This window comes from Orbicella franksi, chromosome 11 (assembly GCF_964199315.1).
Source record: "Orbicella franksi chromosome 11, jaOrbFran1.1, whole genome shotgun sequence".
NCBI classification, from domain to species: domain Eukaryota; kingdom Metazoa; phylum Cnidaria; class Anthozoa; order Scleractinia; family Merulinidae; genus Orbicella; species Orbicella franksi.
In genome coordinates this window covers 3,289,143-3,310,690 of record NC_138155.1, presented here as the reverse complement: position 1 = coordinate 3,310,690, position 21,548 = coordinate 3,289,143, and the positions used below count along the sequence as shown (strand labels likewise).

The following is a 21,548-nucleotide window of genomic DNA, read 5'->3' as shown; positions in this document are numbered from 1 at the left end:
GTAGTTAAGTTAATAGATTTACCTAGCAAATAGTTTTGGTCGAAACACGAAGAGAGGCTGTGACAAGAGTCTGATAATAGTCAATTTTCCATATCACGCAACGCGAATTGTTTATAACAAAGCATGACGCTTAGGTACAGATTGCATAAGCAATAGGTCACGTGTTGCGTTAAGGTGGCTCCTGGTAACAAAGAATAATTATAAGCTAATTTTAGGGCTATGAGATACAATAGGGTTTAGCGACTCAAGAGCATAACCGCAGATATTCCCAAACAACAAGCTTTCTAATTAGGAACTAGGGTTGAAACACGGGGTAGTTTTCTTAATTAATATCTGGAATTACCAATCAGAGACGGTAATAGATCCAAGCATCAGCTAACAGAACTAATAGATAGCGTCTTCGATGCGTTCTTTCCTAGGCTCTCCTCTTCTTATCCTCTCCCCAGATTCTCCTCGGATTATTTCGCCTTACGTCACTTTTTCTTTCTCTGTTGATATCAGATTCCAGATTCATGAGTTTCACGAGTCGATATAATCCTTCAGGAAACTATAACCAATATCGAATTACGCCGTCGAATTGCCGTAATGTATTCAGTTTTTGCTATTAAAAGATATTTTCATACACTGTGGTTACCGAATAGTCAGGATAGTTGCCGAGTAGATAACATAATTGATCGGCAGTTTCGTTGTCTTGTTGTACCTTGGAGATAATGAGTTAAAATAAAGTTGAACTGTAAACTCTGAATTCCGTGGGGCGAGTCGAGGTTGACAAAGTATGAAAAAAGCCCTCTGAGGACCCTCTGAGACAAACCTTTAATGAGGCCAAAATCCAGTAACAGTCAGATTTGCGTTCACGTGGATCCGAATGAAATAAGCTGCGCTATGAGAAACGTGCCTCAAGCAGGTCTGTTCCCTTTAATTAATTTTCTTTATCTTCCGATGTCTTTGACAAAGGGACAAATGCCCTGGGGACATTTTCTGAACTCCGTACGCGCTCCTTTCCGGGAAAGAGCATCATATGGGAGCGGCTACCCAGCTATCTGATTTCAATTATCGGGGGACTTGTTTGTAGAAGGAATCTTTACTTGTTCGTGGTAGATATTCGATCATTTTAAACGAAAAACTACCATCAGCTGCCTCTGTGGTTAGGGGAGAGGGTCGAACCTAACCAATGAATCAATCTGTTTCGTCTGCTTCTCCAGTATCTTCTTCGCTGTACGATGAACACTCAACTAAGATGACCAACGACGAACGAAATTGTCGGTTGAATGACAATTTTGGCCTCCTTATACAAGGAATTCTGGCTGCAGTGGCGTTCAGCACTCTTATTTGTGAGTAAAATTTGCTAATCGACATATTAGAAGAACTAATAACATCGTTTTCGGTTCCGAATTTATCAGTACATAATCTTTAAATTTAACTACCGCGACCTAGCTACATGTACTTTCGCCATGTTTGGTTTCAGCGGTAGTTTGACAGGAACACATCACACTTTTTTATGCGAGCCTTTACTTTGTGCTTAGAGTAGCCTAAGGTTTTGTTGTCGTAGTACTGGTGTATTATTTTCGCTGTTTCGTATTTTCGGTGTATCAAATGCAAAATTTAACGCTCGAGAAGGTTATGAATTTTGTAGTTTGCTATCTTCATGATCCTATGAAAATTCCAAAAATAGAACACTGCTGTACTCTTCCAAACTGGACACCTGTTCTTCGGAAAACATTCAGATTTGGGTTATAGCTTTGTGTTTCGGAGTTTCATCTGTCGCTTTTTTTTAGAGTTAAATGTAAGTTGGGAGCGAAGGATAGATACAACAACATAGTTTTATCACTTAAACTAAAGTTCTTATAGCATGCGGATGCGTCTTGCCATGGAAATTAATGAGATGATTAGGTAACTTACGTAGGTTGTTAGCGACGGTTGCCTGATTTCTCAATCTTTAAATTCACAGCTGAGCTCAGAATGTTTATCTAGTCATGTTACTATTTGTCAGTACCGTGATATTTAATTTCCCCGCTGTTCAATCAATTTTTTCAAACAATTCTTTCACAATCAGGGGAGATATTTAAGACGAATAAATGTTATTGCAATAATATTCTACTCCTACAAAAGTGTATTTTTCATTTAGTCTAAAATAGACTTAATAAGAAATGTAAAGCCAAAAAACGTGATGGTAAATTGTTTGACGTTGATGGTAAAAAAGCCAATTTGAATTTTGATTAAAAATAAGATATTAATATTTTTTGTGAAACCAATAAAAATATTGTCACTTTGTGGTAGTGATATGAAACCATAGAAGTTGCTGCACTCAGTTCATCAGAATTAGCTGTTTTGTTTGCTGCAATAATTTTTATATCTTTGAATTTAAGCTTAGTCTCAGCAGCAAATTTTGATATCTGGGCTTCACAATAAAGTAGGAATATTGTCTCTATTTTCCATTAGCCAGTGCGTGCTAGGCCAATGAGACTCCAAGAGAAGTTTTCAAATTTGAGATAATGAGAAACAGAATATTTCTGATAAGTTTGTGATTCGAACAGTTAATTTCAAGTAACCAGGATATCAAGACTTCTTAAAATCATTTGCCAAGAAGCAACATTTTAAAAGAATACTTTTTTCGCGGGAAATCCAGATAATGTATGCTTACTCTTCTGCAATGTTTGAAAATTTTGCTACACATACTTTATCCTGGTTAATTTGTAAAGTTAACTTGATTTGAAGGAAAATGTCTAAAATTTTGTGCATTTGTTCCAGCTAAAATGTACCTGAAAGTTCTTGTGGTCTTAGTTAAGCCAGTTTTAAGTTGGTGGATATGCAGTACATGTATTCTTTGCTCAGCTTTATTTTGATTGAGAAGAGGTAGCTGAGACAAAACTGGCAATATCCTGGAGTTGGGCTATTTTAAGTGGGCATCGCAGAGAATTTTTTTTTTACATGATCCTTGAGGAGGTCAATTTAGCCCAGGGGGACTCCTACAATGAAGGTTTGGGGCTGCTCATCCTCTTGCTTAGGGGTGTAAATCACAGATATTAGTCTCATTCAGCGTGTTCAGGATGAAATCATACTTACTTGTACATGTATGTGTACTTTTAAAATCTGATTACTAGGAGAGAGTATTCAATTGCAACATGTTTGCTATCATTAAAATCATTGTAGTCTTATTTGTGTGTCTGTTTTAAAGTGTCATCTTTTAGGGATCAAATAAAGCTTGAGTTGTACCCAGATTAGTCTCCTTTAGAGGTTTAATTTAAACTTACTGACCTGCATCCCAGACCATTTATGGGAGACCCCCCAGGAAATTGAGCATACAGGAAGGCCAATATTTTTAAGTGATTTTAGAAAACAGTCCTGAAAAAATACATGCGCTGATTGGTTAAAAATCGTGTTTCTATAACTCGATGGAAACACAGAACTAGCACTAGCTGTTGACGTAATGATGGCGTGAGCAAAGAGAATTAACATTTTGATGATCAAAGTAAACAAGCTGTTTTTTCTGTTTTTCGTCGTGGTGTTTTCTAAAAGAAGCAGAAAACATGTTCTCTGTGTTTCTGTCAAGTTATAGAAACACTCATGAAAGTTTGGGAGAACTCAAAAAAGCTTCCCACAGCATTTCTCGTTCTCCCAAACTTCCACTCATGTTTCTATAACCCGATAGAAACACGGTACATATTTTCTACATGTATTTCTTAAATATTGATATTTAAAATACTGCTTCCAGTGTTGCGATGGGTGGTAGACATTGTTATTTTTTAGGTGGACAGGTGGACAGAAGCCTTTGAAATTCAGAAAAGAAAAGCAACAGATCAGATTACGAAATAATAATAATAATTAAAAAAAACTCTTAGAGAACATATTGATATTGTTAAGTGATAATCTGATATTGTCCCTTGTTTTTAGTGAAAAGACTTAGAGAACCTCTCTCTGAGAGAAGACCTGTTCTAATATGGTGAGTATTTTATAGTGATATTAAACTACCTGTACATGTTAAAACTTCACATGAAATGATTGTTGAGGGTTTGATTTTTGATTTTGGGCAATCTAGTCCCTAGACTAGGAAATGTTCTGTATTTTTAGGTGTAATATCCACCTCGTTTTGAATTCATTGTGATATTGTACATGTAGGCATTGTAAGTTGATGTTAAAAGAAAGCTACATGTATATAATGTGGCAAAATAGCAAGAGTGGGTGCAGTTGGTCTCTTTATTTCACTTGTTGTAGGTGACATTTTTTGCATTGATTTTATGGATGTCTTTGCAACAGTTGTACATGTATGTATTTTACAAAATTTGTATGAATTGAATGCAAGTTCTCTGGTGTCTTGCACTCAGCATACATGTACATTTGCAAAACGTTTTGTTAAGTGTAGCATGACGGTACATCCAGGTATACTTTATCTCTTCATCAGTCACAACAGGTTATTTTTATCAAGATTAGTTTTACCAAAGTGCACAATAAACTCCGAGAATAATTAATTTTGTTAATCCTTTCAAAAAGGAGAGTATGAGACATGAGATAGTTCTGAGTTACTCTGTCAGAGAAGCTCAAATGTCTTTGAGATTCTTTCCTTTTGTTTCGATTTGCAATATCTGCTTGCTTTTTTCAGTGTCTCTAATGAGTCCAACAGCATTGTTATAAACACTTAAACACTCATTCCAAATAAAGTGATTTACAATGTATGTACTTCTATTTTACAGGTTCTTCGACACTTCCAAGCAAGCAGTTGGTGCAATGTTGGTACATTTTGCAAACATCTTTTTAGCCGGTCTTTTCAGAGGGGATCCCTGTACTTGGTAAGTGAAGGATGCTGTCATTAGTAAATGGATCTCTCTTTGTGCACTTGGATTATTTCCCTCTGACAGACATTTAAGATTTGAAGTGAAATTCAATTCCAGTCTCATTATCTTGTGGTTAGTTTCTGTTGATGTAGGAGACAGACATGTAACTAAATGTAAATTTCTAGACAATACACACACAATGCAGATGCAGATGATACAGTATACTTCTCCTTTTAAGGGCGTTTGCACGAAAATTTTCCAGCTGATAGATTTTTTTCAATTTTTTACTGCAGTCAGATAATGAGTTACCAGTACTTGTGTCAGAAATGCAAAAAAAAATTGGTGGTCACCAACTTCGTTTCAGCGATAAAGCATAAGGGGGCCGCTGTAATTGGCTAAGCTGTAGCGGCTCCCCTGGCCATTTTGTTTTGTTTTGCTGTCTGTTTTTTTTTTTTTTTTTTGCTTCCTCTTCTTTTTCTTTTTCTTTATGTGTAATAGTAGGCCGAAGCTTAATAAATAAAATAAATAAATAAATAAATATGCAAAATTACCCTGATTTTGAAAAGTTGGCGCACATAATTCAGCATGGTCTAGAGGGGTTTATAGTTGGGCCAAGCAGCCCATACAGTTATGGTTTATCCCGGTTTCTACAGCACTAAGTGACTAGGGCTGGAGTGTTTCTACTCCCCCTGAGTGGGATGCTATTCCATTATAGGGCCCTCCTCAGGATAAAACTTGTTGGTACCCTTGTATACACCTGGGTGAAGAGAGGTGCTGTGAGAGTTTAAAGTGCCTTATCCAAGTACAAAATGCAGAGACCCCAACCAGGTTTCACACCTGGGGCCCATTTCTCAAAAGCCCCAGAATCTTTTTGGGCCCAAAAAGCCATTTTTAGTTAATCGGTATTTAAGACAGACACCTGAAACTTCTTGTATGAAGAGAACCTCTTTTCATATTAGGAATATATGAATAAAACAGCTCTGTAGTCAAAAGGTTTGAGATTTTGCCACAGCTTTTCGGGATCTTCAAGAAAGGGGCCCCTGGACTGCTCGATGATCTGTAGTCCAACATGCTAACCATAAGACCACCGCACCTTTGCCTTTGCACAAACAGTAAAATTATACAATGTAACATTTGGTCGTCTTTTTAGGTACCTGATAAATTTCTTGCTGGACTCTACCCTTGGCCTTGTTGTCATCTACCTCTGTCTTCAATTTATGCAAGTTGTGGTCAGGATTTATGACTGGGATACTCTGAGATTTGGCGAGTATGGTAAGCTGAACATAAAGACAACTTTATGACTAAATAAATGATAAGCAAAGAGCTGGGTTGTGTAGCTATGAAGTGATTGAGTGTTCCCAAGCCTGAGTTTTTTTAAATTTATGCAAATTATCCATGGTGTCGTGATATTAATTGTTTCTAGACATTGTAATTTTTTTTGCCTTTATTTAATTTTTTTCTCATCTTTATAAAGGACATTGGTATTAATATCAAAAAAGAGATAGAGTCCCTTGTAGTGGAACCATACTGTATATGGCTGATTGTTTGAACTAATTTTGCCATCCCATTAGTAATTTTAAAAATTATTTTAAAAATTACTATTGTCAGGATTGTTCCAGAAAATATCCTCCCTGACCACAGGTCTGTTTTTGCTTTGAATCCTCCCACCCCTGTCATGCTTTCCTTTGAAATTTTGTATTTGAAATGCCCCCACCCCATATCTCCATCCCCAAGGAATTTTCTTTGACCTTCTGTGACAAGGAAATTGTGCAGAAAATATCCTTACCCACTCCAAGGAACGTTAATGGTAAGTGTGGAGCTTACTTGGAATTTCCAGGGGGCAGAATGGGGGTGCTGGAACTATAAAAACCATAGGAGGGCTATGGATATTTTTTGGAACAATAGGCAAATCTTTGTTTACACTTTTTGCCTCATTAACATTTGCTTATCACTATCTAATGATGCTAATGAAAGAAAAACTCTGAATATTGGAAGGGCATAACACTTTCAGTTACCTCTGAATATATGAGCCCAATAAACAGAATGGTTTCGGAGAAATTCTCTTCTAAAGACTCGAAATTTTACAGAGAAATGTATGGCTCATTAACGTTTTTGCCACCAGCAATTTGGCAGTTTTTGATGACTGATATTTCCTTCAATTTTGCTTGTAAAGAGCTGAAAATTGCACAAATTGCTCAACTTAATCAGCTTTATCAACTTTTGCATTTAGTTTATATATAAGGCCATGGATTCTGTGAGTCAAGTCGTATGTTAATGAGGAAAAATGTAAACAATGACGTCAGCAAAGATTCGCGTATACAATGGTGCCATGATTTTCTAGAAGCACGCATTCTGAGTAATACTCTTGTTTTATTGTTTTATCAGGAAACCCTCCACAGTGCAAAGCTTGGGCAGGGCAGTGTTTTTTGTACCTCTGGGCCGTCATCATTGAAAAAGCCACTATCACACTGTTAGTACAGCTCAACTTCTGGAAGGATGTGCGCAAGCTCATTCTGCTGCCAGTCAAGCACTATCCTAGAGTGGAACTGGCTATTTCAATGTTAATTATTCCTTTTGTGTTTAATGTAAGTAGAATCTTTGATTAATTAATTACATGTTGCTCACTTTGGTAATAGTTTAGCATGGTTTGCACTAGCCTTGAAAAGTCCTTGAAAAATTGCTTTTTTTCTTGAAGTGAAAAGTTTAGGTTTTCTCAAACAGTCCTTGATTTTTCAACAGTTTTTGTCTAGAATTTTGTTGGCAAGTCCTATTGATACTGCAGGATTAAAAAATAAATGGTAGTTATGTTGTCGTGGATATGCAAACTCACACCTTTCAATTCAAGAAAAACATTTTTGAGTCTACACTTTGTCATTTTGAGATTACATGTTCCTCCATAGTCTTAAATTCTACATTTAAATTCTGTTTTTATGCTAGTTCACCTTTCCCCCTTTGCAATTGTACTTCACATTTAGATTCAAAGGGTTTGAGTAACATTTTTAGCAGGAGGGCAACTGGTTTCTAAGCAGGCAACTTTTCTTTAGATGGTCAAACCAGGCGGGCAAAATCATCCTCACATCCGGTCAATTTGCCTGGTGCCGGGTCCTTAATGAAATCCCTGACTTCTCAATCAGCTTGTAATTTTTTATTTTTTTAGGCCATAATGTTCTGGGTCGTAGACAATTTCCTCATGCGAAAGAAGAAAAAATTACTACAAAAAGATGACACAAGGAGCAAAGTCAAGTATGAGAGGCGCTCAGTGGTGAATGGATCTGATGAAGAAGCTGTTCTTTTGGACAGCATGGTCGAAGGAGAAAGTGTAATGATTCCGGATGATAACATTTATCACAGGGATACTGTAAGAAGATGATATCAGGCAAACTGCTATAGAGATGTAGTTGAAGGTAACTGGTTTACCACTATGCCGGCATTTCTTGACAATATCTGAATTGGTTGGTATGTTTGCATCAGTCCAAGAGAAGTCGTGTGAACCAGAGAGCTTCCACTGCACCTTTAAGAAATGCAGTAGCTTGGTAGCATTGGTCAAATCATAAGTGTGGATCATTAGATTATAATGCACACTAACACTGTACAACAACAACAACAACAACAACAACCACCTTTATTAACGTGTCTGGGGTATTTAGCATTGCTGCTAATTGGGGACACACACACAAAAAAGGAAGTACGTATACTGAGTTTAATAGCTCCACTTTGTTAGTCATGGTACACCCGTGTACATGTAGTAATAAATGAAAGAATTCAGTTCTTTTTGGCCAGGAAATGCTGACATTGCTGACATCTTGTCAGTTTTTCGGCTGCATTACACAGAATATAATTCTAGACTGCAAGATACACGTATGCCGTTATGTTGTTTTGTTTTGCACAACCAAACAGTTTAATTATAGGTACCTCGGGGGTTTTGTTTAACGTTTTTAGCTGGAGACAACTGGTTTTCACGGGCGGGCAACACGGTTTGAACTGAGCTATCTTTATAAGAAAAACTTTCTCTAGATGGTCAAACCAGGTGGCCAAAATACTCCCCACAGATGGTCAATTTGCCTGGTGCCCTGTCCTTAATGAAACCCCTGAGTACCTGCAAGTAAAACACTTGTCAAAAAAAAAATCAGCTGCTTCAACCACTTTGTTCTAAGGAAAGGGGTGAATAGGTTTTCGGATCGAAGGATTTGGCCTTAAAAAGCACACGGATTGTGGATTTTTGCGGTAAATCGAGCGGATTCGCGGATTTTGAAAACACAGTGGATCGTGGATTAGCTGTAAATTTATGGCGCGGATTCCGGATTATGCCTGTCTTGATGTTCGGATCTTGGGTCCTAAGCGAAATCTTGATCATAGATCTTTCTTCAGCCTTGGCGGTATGTTAATGAGTTCATCCAAATTACTTTTTTTTCCGAACGAAGTTTATTTAAACTCAGGCGTGAGACTGTTTTTGGAATTGTACAATATTATAGCCATCAAGTATGCTGCTTTCTTTACTATTTGTGCGAAATTAACAAAGGCATTCACATTTACCAGTTTACTTTTGAACTTTTATACTTCTGTTTCCGGATATGATTGTGGTTTCGGATTTCAACAAAAATATTGGCGGATCGACGGATTTGGCGGAAAAAAGGCACGGATTGGCGGATTTGCATAGCCCTATTCACCCCCTCTCTAAGACTTTGTGTGCGTGTTCCCCTCAAAAATGTTCTCTATAGTTATGATTTCTTTTTTCAGTAACACAGAATTCTCAGAACTAACGCTAAAGGATTTGTATGCTATTCGGTAAAGAGAATTGATATTTTGAGTACCGTAAAGATTAATGCTCTGGATATAAATGCATGTTACCCTTTATAATTTTTTTTTTATTATCGTGTCTGCTACGTAAGAGCACTAAATGAGACAGCTAGCCTCTTTTCATCACAGTTGTATAAATTGCACCAAAGCGAGCTTAAGTAAAACAGTATTATGGGATGGATTGGCAGACCAACGCGCGAAAAAAGGCTGATGTGAAAATATACCATCTGTTGACACAAGGAATGTTCTTTTTTATGATTGGCAATTATTTTATTTAATAAAGGTGAATTCTCTTTTTAAACAGTGAAATTTGCATCACAAGTAAAATTATTGCATTTTTCTGTTGAATATCCACATTATTGGCTGATAATAAAGCCAAAACTGCACACGTCAGTTATTTTATCGACTTTTAGCTATTTTGGTACCTGTTCCTCGCGTACTAACTTGAATTCTCATTGGCTAGCTTTAGAAAACCAATGTGAAATTCATGGCGTGATAACGTGACAAAGGCACTGATTGTGTTACAGTAACGCCGCGATCCAAGTTTATTTCTTTTCTTACGTTTTGTCACTTACAGTAGATCATAGCTATACTTAGATGTTACAATTTGTAACAAAGTTTTTGAAATACCTCAGAATACCATTTTGAAAATATCTGAGAACCTAATACAAGAACGTAGAATTTAAATGAACATATTATGAAGAATTTCAGTTTCAAAGTTTTCCTAGTGAAGTCGAAGTCAACAATAAACATTGCATCCGAAATCATTAAGACGCTGAGTCAACAAAAAGTATTTATTTTAGTTCTAATTTTGTATTTTCTGTTAAGAATGCGACATGTTTTCATTATCGGCTCTCGAAATTTTAGCTGGTTTAGAGTTTATAAGTTTATGAGGATATAGAAAAACACTGTTGAAAAAGAATTATATGTAGAAATAGTTTTTCAGGTATATTGGTCAGATTACTCGCTCGTATACAGTTAGAATACGAAGCGGCTCCTTGGAATTCTACCCGAAGTGTCTCCTGTTCTTATTATCCAATCAGAAAAGAGAATGTGCATTCCGAACGCACTTTTTTATACTAACATTGTAATTTCAAAATGTAAGTGCAAAATAAAGTGAAGTCGAAGTTGAAGTTGAACGCAAACTCGTTTAAGTTCACCGCGAAACAAAGGAGCTTGTCGTTAAAGGAACTCGGTGACGTACAAAGTAGACCTTTCCTGCATTCCAACAAACAATGGCGCCGAGTCGAGGTCAGGGTGGACAAAAATACAGCAAATGTCTGAAAATGTCCACCCCAACCTCGCTCTGTAGCTATTGTTCGAACGCAGTGAAGTGGAATCTGTTGCCGTTAACTGAAAAGAAACCTGAAAATAGTAGTTTACTAAGATAGAAAAACACCAAAGAGATAATAATAAACCATAAAGGAACAAGGATGATTGACGATGGAGAAGATTAACACGGATTACAAACGACGAACTTGAAAAATTTAGGCTTAACTTTTCAAGATGAGCAAACTGTGACGTGGCTCCTTTAAACAACAGTCAAAATCGCTCCTCCGCGAACTAAGTGAGCCCGCGTTTGGCGGTCAGGGAGCACACTACTTTATAAGGTAACGTAGCATGTGTAAACATGTATTCATGTATGGTTTGGTGACTAACTTGTGTATAGTGCTGGTGCTCTTTTCTGATTGGATAGAAGATTCCATAGCTCCCACAAGTGTATTTTGTTTACTAGTAAGGATGTGTTGTAACATGGTGTAACATACCTAGGCCATGAATACAGTTGCAAAGAAACGTTTTGTGGGCTTTGTGAGAATCCTGCGGGAATATTTCCCAACTGAAACTTGTTGATTAGTGAAGTTTATGAAGTTTTAATTCAATCCACTGTTTCCTGATATGTTAGTTATCAAAGAAGTTTGAAATAAAAAAGTGTTTTAAAGTTAGTCTCAATTATTACCTCCGTTTAGCCAAACCGAACTTGTTCTTCCAATGTCTTGACCCCCACCAGCCCCCCGCCCTGCCCTGTTTCTTTTTGGTGTTTTATCACCTCTGTCAACTATAGCACAGGTTTCAGTGACGTCACCTATTGTTATTAATATGCCAACCAGAGAACTATTGGCTGATGGAAATAACAAAAACAATATTTGTAAACAAATATCTTCGCCATTATTTTCAGATTTCGTTCGATCTAAGTGTACAAGAACTGACTTGACACATTATTGCAACATTGCATTGCTCCTTTTAAGCTCTTGAGAATTGACATTTCAATCAATCAATCATTTTTTATTTCTTAATAAATGTTCATTTTACAGTTGGACTGGCCCGCGGATAGCTACTTATACATTAACTCATTAGGTCTGCATGCGAGCCAAGTGGCCCATCAGGCCGGAGCTTATCCCGGTTTCTGTAGCATGAAGCGACTAGGAGTATTTCTACTCCCCCCTGGATGGGATGCTAGTCCATCGCAGGGTTACCCCCAGCATTAAGTTAACTCATTAAAAGGTGGTAAAATATGCTCGATAAACTGTTCCTGGAAAATGTATGTAACTGATGTATTTAACATGCCAGTGGCGATTATGCAATAAAGGAATGGGGATGGCGCAGTGATTCTTAGTGCTGACCAAAAGAAGCGCGGCCTCTGGGGACGAGAATGCCGGTTATCCCGTCTAGTATTCCCCCAGGAGAGCTTCTCTTGACTTCTCGTGTTTCAAGTTCCAAATCAGTTCACAGTTTATTTAGTTCACGATAAGAATCAAAGTCATTTTGCACCCTTTCAAACAGACATGAAACCATCTTTTTTAAAAAAAGTATTTTACGTAGACTCTCACAAAACATAAATAGCTTCTCATTCGAAGCACCCATGATAGCTTTGAAAGACCGAGATTTTGTATATTTTTAATTATCATTATTTTGTACCTAATTTTCTAGATCAGCTTGAAATTTTTATTAGTCTATGGATTTCATTTTATTGATTTGATACCGAATTTATTTTTAATTTGATTATGGTCAGTTGTATATTTATTAATTAAATAACGTAGAGTAATTTTATAAATTATTTTATTATTTCACATTTTATTAGTTAATTGTAGGTCCACATCAGCCTCACTGGCTGCCAGTCTTTGTAACCTGCATTACTAAATAAAATGATGATGATGATGATGATGATGCTAAAACAACATACACCTGCTTCTTGTTAGATTACGAGCAATCCCTCTTTCGCTTAACCCGTCGAGCGAGACCGTCAATAACCCCGAGGAAAAATGGCCGCGTGAAATCCTGGGGGCGAGACGCATGCTTCTCACCCCCGGGAGTTCGCGTAGTCATGTTTTTCTCGCGGTTTTCTTTGTGTCACGCACGACGGACTAAGCGAAAGAGAGAACTTCTCGTAGTCTAGCTTCTTGTATTATTACTTTTTTTTCAGAGGAAACGCCTTTCCTTACTCCTGTAGAGAAGCTTTTCAAATTGTACGATGGAGTGGAGACATTTGTACTGTTCACTGGATATCCTCGTAGTAGAAGCAGCTTAGTGAGCGCAATTTTGGATGCACACCCGGAAATTGTTATGTCACACGAGTACAGTGTTTTGGAAAATTGGAAAAATACCAAGAATTAGGACTTAAGCAGAATTATATGCAAAAGTACAGATTATTTTTCGAGATTCACAGCCTTTCCACAAAACAACTGCATTTTGAAGTCGACAGCTGGGTCTTAATCATGACGCTTTCCATCAAACCTTAACATCGTGCCTGCCATCGCCTCTCGGAACAACTGATCACCAGTGGCTGATCAGACAGGAACTGGGGCAACCGAATGAAAACGGAGCTACGGAGGCAAGGTTAAGTCACTTTCTGCAAGCATTAGCTAATGGGTGGTTTTATTTTGACCTCACATTCAGGGAACAGTATGGAAATGACGTCATCGATATTCCAGGACACGAAACAGTTTTACGGCCCAAGGAGACGCTGCGAAGATTGTGTGACCATCTAGGTGTCACGTGCTCTGAGGAGTCCGTTGAAAAATGTAGCCAGGTTTTGTTCCATACTCCTTTGGTCACCAGGCACACGGTAGTGTGGACTGAACAGCAGATACAGCGTGTCACAACAAAGATGAAAGAATACTCTTTTCTGGAAGGCTGTTCATTTGATAAATATCCCAGCTAATTATATATTCAAGCTGCTAATTGTGAGCTCAACTTTGAGACATTGGTCTGCCTGCCGAATGTAAATTAAATTGTGTTATCAAAGAATTATTGACTGTGTTAATGGTCGTTAATGGTTTTTTAGAATATGAAAGAGCCGCAAGGGCGAAGCCGGGTGAAATACCAGGCGTACGTGATATCAACGTACAAATTAAAGTCGTGACTTTATGAAAGTTCTTAGAATTGATTCGTTTGGAACACATGACATAAGAAATCGCGCGCTGAATGAAACATAGATCCTGTTTTGTGGGCGTAACTTGGAATTTTTTTCACTACTAAGAGATACCAATTCTAAAACAACACATTATCTCCTGTCATATTTTTCCGGCTCTTTACTAAAAGGTACGGCGAAAGCTCCCGCAGTGGACCTTTTGAGGCTGACCACCCTAAGGTTAGACTGTTCACAGCCCTCTATTTTCTTGTATTTCATTCGATCGTTGAACGCGCGGATAGGATCGCGAGAGAACTGGACGCCAGCGCAAAACGGAAGACTTTACTGGGTGGGGGTGGGGATCGAGAATATTTCTTCTTGCTCGCTTCGTTCGCAAACCGCACCTATTTACTACATTGTATTGATAGAAACAGAGAACCAGTGAAGCCGACGGAAGCTATGAAATTAAAACACTCGCTTGCGGCTCGTCAATCCTAAATCACTTCTCGTTTTCCCAACCTTCCACTCGTGTTTTCAAAGTTAGAATGAAGCACGGAAAATGTTCTCTGTATTTGATTACAGAATAGATCATGAGCGACTGTGGAGTATATTTCAATGCCGGTTTCCAAACCAATGCTATACCTACATGCATTCATATCATTTTATCAAAATTGCTGGGTTTGAAACGGTTAAGAGAAAAAACGACAGAAAACAGTTATTAACTCAGGTAAGACAGGTAAGGTGCAAATTAGTGCAGAACAAAAGATAAGCTCGCAGGATGCGTAACAATAGAGGTGAGAAATTAGTCACTGATCGAGTCATTAGTAACAAGTTAATTGTGTTTGTCTGTTTTTTTGTTTGTTTGTTTGTTTGTTTGTTTGAAAGTTCAGTGCCGCCCACAATGAAAAGGACGCGAGAATGGTTGATAATAAAAGAACTTCAATGAACTGACGAACTGCAACTTAACGCAAATTTCAGCCAGGCTTCAAAACACTACCGGCGTTGTTTCGATGTTATAAGACGAAAGCCTTTTTCAATTCATTCCGTGTCTTATAAGTAGTTTTTTAAAACACATTTCAGAATAAAAACTAGCGATAAAAAACGATATTTCGATTTCTCTGAGATCATTTTCAAGTTGTAGAAAAAAGCGAATGAAATATATATATGATAAGTACAAAATTAGGGCGCGAGAATGTCCAACGATAAAATATGTAAATACAAGTGCTAAAATGTCGGTGTTAAAATAATAAAATACTATAAAAAAAAAAAACTTTTTAAACAACTTTGCACGGATTGAATCTGATTGTTTGCTCAAAGTTGGCTTAAGCTCCTTGGCTGTCCAACGTACTTTGGCACTTTCTCAAGACCTTAGAATCACGATATATGTCACTTGGGACTGTTCTAAGTTGCTCTTTAATGTGATTCCCGATTGAAGACGGTCCTTTGTGTTCCTCAACGCGCTGCAGGATAGAGATGTCGGCACCTTAACAAATTAAAAGTAGTCTGATACTCGCTCTGAGCAAAGTACGGTGTGACGGTTTTACACGAGTGCTTAACGCTAATTATACCGACTTGCAAAATGTTGAGTTTATCGTCAGAATTTAGCACAAAATGTTTGAGAAAAACGATAAAGTGTGTGGCCGGCGAAAGAGAAATTCCTGTCACTACTTCTCTTTCGAAGCATAGATTTCTTTTTATACTTTGAGTTGAGTTCGCTGTGGAGTCCATTATGTCATGGGTCACTTTGACATGCACACCGTCATATTTCTGCTAACCCGCGATCAGGCGCTTTCTTTTTTAATTTCGCGTGTCCGCACAAAAATTAAGTTACTTTTCTGAAAACATGTAGGAAATTATTCCAGTTCGCTTCTTTGATAACAGGAAACTCGCTCTTACTAGCATCGAGCGTAATGTTATTTAATTTCTATGTGACTTGCATTGGTTGATTTCTACGTATTAGCTCAAATATGGACATAGGTAGTAACCGTGATATGCTTATGGACAACATGGTGTGGCTTTCTAAAAAAAAATTCTCACCTAGTATAAGATTTTGCTTTGGGATAATGCTAAGTTTGTAAATTTGACGAAAACAATGAAAAACAATCACTTTAGTTTAGAATAAAAATAGAGGCAAGTTGGCTCACAAAAAATACTAACAATGGATAAAACTCACAAGTGAGTAACAATAGAGGTGAGAAATAATTCACTAATCAAGTCAGTAACAAGTTTATTGTGTTTAACTTCGTTTGTCCGCCCACAATTAAACGGGGCACGTCATACGCTTTATAAACGAATGAAACTCGCAGCTGTTCATTTAACTCTCAGTCGTGTTGTCGAGGACATCTCTTGCTGCTAGCGTCCTCTCTGAAAGTGAAATTTTATCAAAACTAGTATGAGTTCAAGGAAAAGCTCGAAAAGATCGGCTTTGGAAAACGAATGTAAGTAACTAACTTAGAATTGTTAACAGAATTATAAGAGATCGAACTGAAGTCTGTAAAAGTATTTTTATCGCTAGAGCGGGATCAGTTTAGGGAGAAATCTTTTAATGAAGGGAAGAATGTATGAAAACGAGAAGGTGTAAAGTGTTGGGAACTTTTCTGTTCTCCATGTCAAATTGTTTGTCATATACATCCATCCGTCTGTTTATGCCCTTCGCGAACTCATGGAGATCATTTAGAAATTCAGAAGACTGCTAGCTTTGTCTGCTGTGGGTATTTATCAACATGTAGCCTAGGATAGAACTTAACAACCGCTATTTTTTCTTACAGGTGACAGATCGCGACAAAGGCGTCGTCGAACAGCATTTACAGACGAACAACTCAATCGGTTGGAGGACTCATTTGAAAGCGAAAAATTCCCGGGCATTCAGATACGCGAGGATCTTGCGAAAGAACTCAACATTGGGGAGGACAGAATTCAGGTAAGATGGTTGATTGATTCGTATAGGCAATATGAAATTCATCATCGATCATCATTTTCTGCAAGAAAGAGAGGAAGAAATTGATTGACTCCGCTTGAATTTGAAGTTGTTGTCGCGCAAACATTTCGAGTCTGGGGAGCTTATACACGCGCACTGCAAGTCGATCTTTCATAGTTTCTTTCCGGCACAGTTTTGTTTCTTTCGAACCTCAGCGCACATATCTTTTGACGCGTCGCGTATCGGTAAAAAGCTTTATTAGCCTTTATTTAAACTTTTTTTCACCATAGAGCCGTTTTATTATATCCAGCTTCCTAGGAGCGAAGGTAGTCTTAATTTCTTTCGAATTGTTAATTATACAAATTCTCCCTATTGACCTCTATGCATATATGTTTATCTATGTGCTGAGAATTTGGTTCTTCATCCAAGCCGCGTTGAAGATTTTTTCTGTCTCACGTCATTTATCTGCTTGGCATTGTGTTGATATTGTATTGTAATGCAGTACGCACTCATTTTACTCATGCTAGCTTCTTTGACTTTTATTTACAGGTCTGGTTTCAAAACCGTCGCGCAAGATGGCGCAAACATGAGATCAAGAACAAACCCGCTCCAGTCCTCCCTGCTTCAAAGACGCTGTCAGACTGCAGTGACGTCATCTCACCGGCCATGTTCCAGCCGTCTTCTGCCATTTTCCCGCCACTGAGCCAAACGTATTTCAGACCGTGGAGCCCAGTCTACCCTCCGTTTCCTACAAGCACTTCTATGTTTCCACCCAGTGGTACGTTTCAACGGACAGTTTTCAACAGGAATTCCAATTTCGCGTCTTCTGCTTCACAGACGGTTAGTGTTATGGTCCGTCCGAGTGTATCTGCTTCAACCAGCCCTCCATTCAGTCCCCGTACCTCGCCTGTCATCAGCCTTCCGACTCAGTATCAAGCCTCCTGTAACTCAGACAGTGGAGAGAGTCGCCACACTGTGGACGATTATTTAGCCGCTGTAACTTTGGCCAGTGGTTTTCAGCGGGAAAATTAGAACACTACTACATAGCACGGAAATCGTGTATAAAATGAATTTTTAAGATAGACTTATAGTTGTGAGAATTCGAAAACGCTCAAACACGTTTTAATTTTTAGTCAGATGTACAGGTTTTTAGTCTTAAAGCAGTTTTAAATGTGTACTTGTTTTATTGGACAGAAAATAACTTATTAAGCGAGCTTGGACATTTGATTACAATCGGGTTTGTAAACTTACGTTTTCCAAAAAAGTTCTGCTGCGAAAAACCAGTAAGTTTATCGGAAGGTACTAAGTACAAAAGTTGCGAAGTTGTTCTCATACGTAAACTATGCGTGTAGTAATTAGAAAAAAATAAAGTCATGGGTACTCTAAATATTCAGCAGCTTTTTGCTTCGGTTTCTGCTTTACTTTGACTGGAGCGTGATACAGCAGAGGGGACTACCTTTGACTGCGTACTAATTAAGGCGGGGTCTACATGAAGGCCGTATTTTGGCTGGGTATTATGGTTTTAATGCAAATATCTCGTTCACGTTTCAAGCAGTCAAGAATCTCTCTGCTCATCCCACATTTCTATGTTTTGGACTGTTTTGTAAATTTTTTGGTGATTTTTAGGTATATTTGGAGATAAATAGTTTTTCCTCAAAGGTTTACTAAAATTTATGGCGATAGGAAGTTTGGAAGATTTGGTGTTGTTTTAAAATTAGAATTTGAAGTTAAAAATTGGTAGACGTAAACCGTAATCTTTTTTCCCCTTTTAATCCCTCTTTAAACTTCCTAAAATTTCACTTCATTCATGTTTACCCCCGCGTTAAAAGGTAGGTTGCAGCACGACTAAGCTACATTGTAGCTATACTTCAGCAACTGTTACATACTCCAGGTTCATTGCCAGCGGAAGAATCCAACGCTGCCTTACTCACGTCCATAATTTCATAATTTATCACTTTGATCCCCCGGCCGTTTAGATCGATCTACCTCGAAAGAGATGTGCTTAAGGTTCAGCCATGCCTTTGTACAGAAAAGTGACGTAACTGTAGAAATCCCCGTGGGATTTCTACTCCGGGAGAATACTCCCTTATGTGGGCTATATAGGTATGTGCGGCCCCAAATTAAGGGTACGGCTTTTCAGCCGTTTTGGTTATAAATATGTTAAACAGGGTATCGATTATGGCCATTTTGGTCTTAAATAGGGTATGGTTTTTGTACTCTAGTCTTGAATTGGGCATGTTGTTCAGACGAAGCTACTTTTTCACCATTATCGATAAGACCATAAACAAAAGCCCCTCAAAAATTATGTTTAGGGCAACTGTATCAGCCGCAACGGTCATAATTTGGGTATCGAATTTTTGGTCTGGTTATAAATAGGGTAGGGAAAATCGCAGATTTTGGTCATAAATAGGGTAGGGGATTTGGGGAGCGGGCCGCACGTCCCTCCCCCCCTCCCCCCGCGCCAAATGTTTCTGGGAGTACCCCCAGGATTCCTAACAAGTACCATTACCATATATGGTGCAAAGAACAAAGTAGTAATAGTGTTACTCTTCCCGTTGTTCGTCTAATACTTTTACAGTCATGGATCTATCCACAACAAAGGTGTGATTATTTCTTGTTAATCCCAGATACCAATTAGAAGTGAATTTGGATTATTGGCTCTCTATTTCTGTGCCTGATAGTTGACTAGCGCTGCGCCCTCGTCAACTATCACGCGATGACAATCTCGAGCTCATATACGGCTTCGTCAACACTACGCCGGAGATATTTGAAAATGCAATAATTAACGGTCATTGTGGATGTGTTTGAGAAAAACTCGGGCAGGGAAATCAAATTATTATGGCGTAACATCGTCGCTTTCAAAAAATTCCGTTTTCAAAATATTTTCCGGCGTCCACACTAAAACGCAAAGCCGGCGTTTTCAAACTCCTCCATTTTGAAGAGCGTTTTCGAATTAGAAAGCTTCGTTTTCGGTCCGCATTAGTGCGGATTTTTGTAAGCCTAACCGCAGAAATAAAGCTGCGTTTTCAAATTCCTCCGGCATAGTGTTGAGGGGCCCTTTAAAGTGCCACTTTGATGGAATTCTCGATAGCCATTTGTTTGCATTTTCGTACTCAATAGGTCTTTCCTAGATATCTTGCCAAATTTCAATCTATTGCGAACATTAGCACTCGCGGTTTTTGGACCTTTATTTCCGAGAATTTACGGCCACCATTAATTTTTGAGAATTTGGGAAAATGATGTCACTTTCTCAAAAATACCGCACGGGTTGAAATTATAATAACAATTAATAAAGAAAATTGCACGAATATATGAGCCAAAGTTTGGCCGTCGATAAAAGCCGGAACATGGAACATTCCGGAACATCCCGGAACATCAAGCAAAAATAAACTGGTATCAGCTCGGAAAACAGAAAAAAACAAAAACATAAAAAAAGGAAAAAAGAAAGAAAAATGAAAGTGACTGCAACGAGTGAAGGCTAACAACTAAGAAGAGTAATCCATTCCTTCCAGTCGTTCACCGTCAGTTTAGTCACGTGACTCTCTTTTATTCCCAGATTTCGTTCTTCACAGAAAGCTAAGGTGGTGGCGTTCGAACTCTTTAAGGGCCCATTAACCGATCTTTTCGAGCCGTTGCTAGGGAAAATTCATTCTCATATAACCTCGTCATTTTCAGTTACCTCAGAGTTATTTCATGTGTTTTAACTTTTTCATGATCAGCAACACTGGTGATGACGTCATCAGGTCACGCCCATGGTTATGTGACTAATACAGAAAAAATGCAAAGGCTCCTAGGCAAATTACTTTCTCGAGATTTTTTTCATTGATTTAATATTTTAATTTAAATCCTCATTACGCCATGCATCGATTTTGTTTCATTTCTAAAAGGTCAGATTTTGAAAGCATTTCAAAATATTGAAAAATTCGTAATTTTCTGAAAAAAGCATGATTTCGAAAAAGAAATGCATAGCTCTGTTGCCAACGTTGGCTTTAATCGAAATTCGTCGAAAAAGGCTGGATTTAATGAAAAACCGCGTTGCCTTTAGCATTTAAAGAAACCGGAAGTGCGCCCGATATATATTGGCAGTTACCCTATCAGCGCGTGCGCAATTTACATTACCAGCGCACTTCGGCAAGATAAAACAAAGCCACACGGAGTTAGTTTTTCTCTTTCTATTGCTCTTGTTTTTCTGTCTTTCTCCTATTTTGTCTTTGCTTGTATTTTTTTTACTTTGCATTTTGCGAAACACCAAGAAAAACATCTAAAATGTAAGCGAATTTGCAAGTTTTTGAGTTGTTTTTATTTTCCGTGCTCAGGCTGACGCAAGTGACCGGAAGTGAAATTTCACCTCCTTAGCAACGCGCGCGAGCGCGCGCATGAATCGGTTAATGGGCCCTTAATTAGACCTAAAAGTATGCGTACACGAGTGTGATTTCTTTATTCAATTCATTACGTCAATACAAAGATATGCGTATACACGATTTCTCATGAAGAAATAGTTTCTCCATGAGATAGAAATAGAAACTCTTCGGTATCGAGTTTTTTGTCTAAACTAGTTCGGACTGCTCGACCTCTAATGACAGTGTAAACAAATACGAACACAAAATTTAAAAACATTTGGCGGGGTCGCTGGTCAAAACTTTATTGTCTCTAGAAATATTTGTTACAAGTGTTGGCGATCTGAAATTGAATTCTAAGTGTCGTCAACAGTTCAGAT

The 21,548-nt window shown here is 38.0% G+C and overlaps 2 protein-coding genes across 2 annotated transcripts; both read left to right on the top strand.

Moving 5' to 3' along the window:
* The first annotated feature begins 263 nt into the window (after positions 1 to 263).
* Positions 264 to 11,503, top strand: LOC145502596 (store-operated calcium entry regulator STIMATE-like). Its single transcript, XM_081481918.1, has 6 exons — positions 264 to 1,331; positions 3,892 to 3,940; positions 4,689 to 4,784; positions 5,920 to 6,041; positions 7,155 to 7,354; positions 7,927 to 11,503. Exons 1-6 carry the CDS (start codon positions 1,172 to 1,174, stop codon positions 8,137 to 8,139), a joined length of 840 nt encoding a protein of 279 aa, XP_081338044.1. The 5' UTR covers positions 264 to 1,171; the 3' UTR covers positions 8,140 to 11,503.
* Positions 11,504 to 15,881: 4,378 nt separating this feature from the next.
* On the top strand, positions 15,882 to 19,419 carry LOC145503426 (paired mesoderm homeobox protein 2-like). Its single transcript, XM_081482891.1, has 3 exons — positions 15,882 to 15,891; positions 16,683 to 16,834; positions 17,381 to 19,419. The coding sequence occupies exons 1-3, from the start codon at positions 15,882 to 15,884 to the stop codon at positions 17,861 to 17,863; spliced, it is 645 nt and encodes a 214-aa protein (XP_081339017.1). The 3' UTR covers positions 17,864 to 19,419.
* The last annotated feature ends 2,129 nt before the right edge of the window (positions 19,420 to 21,548 follow it).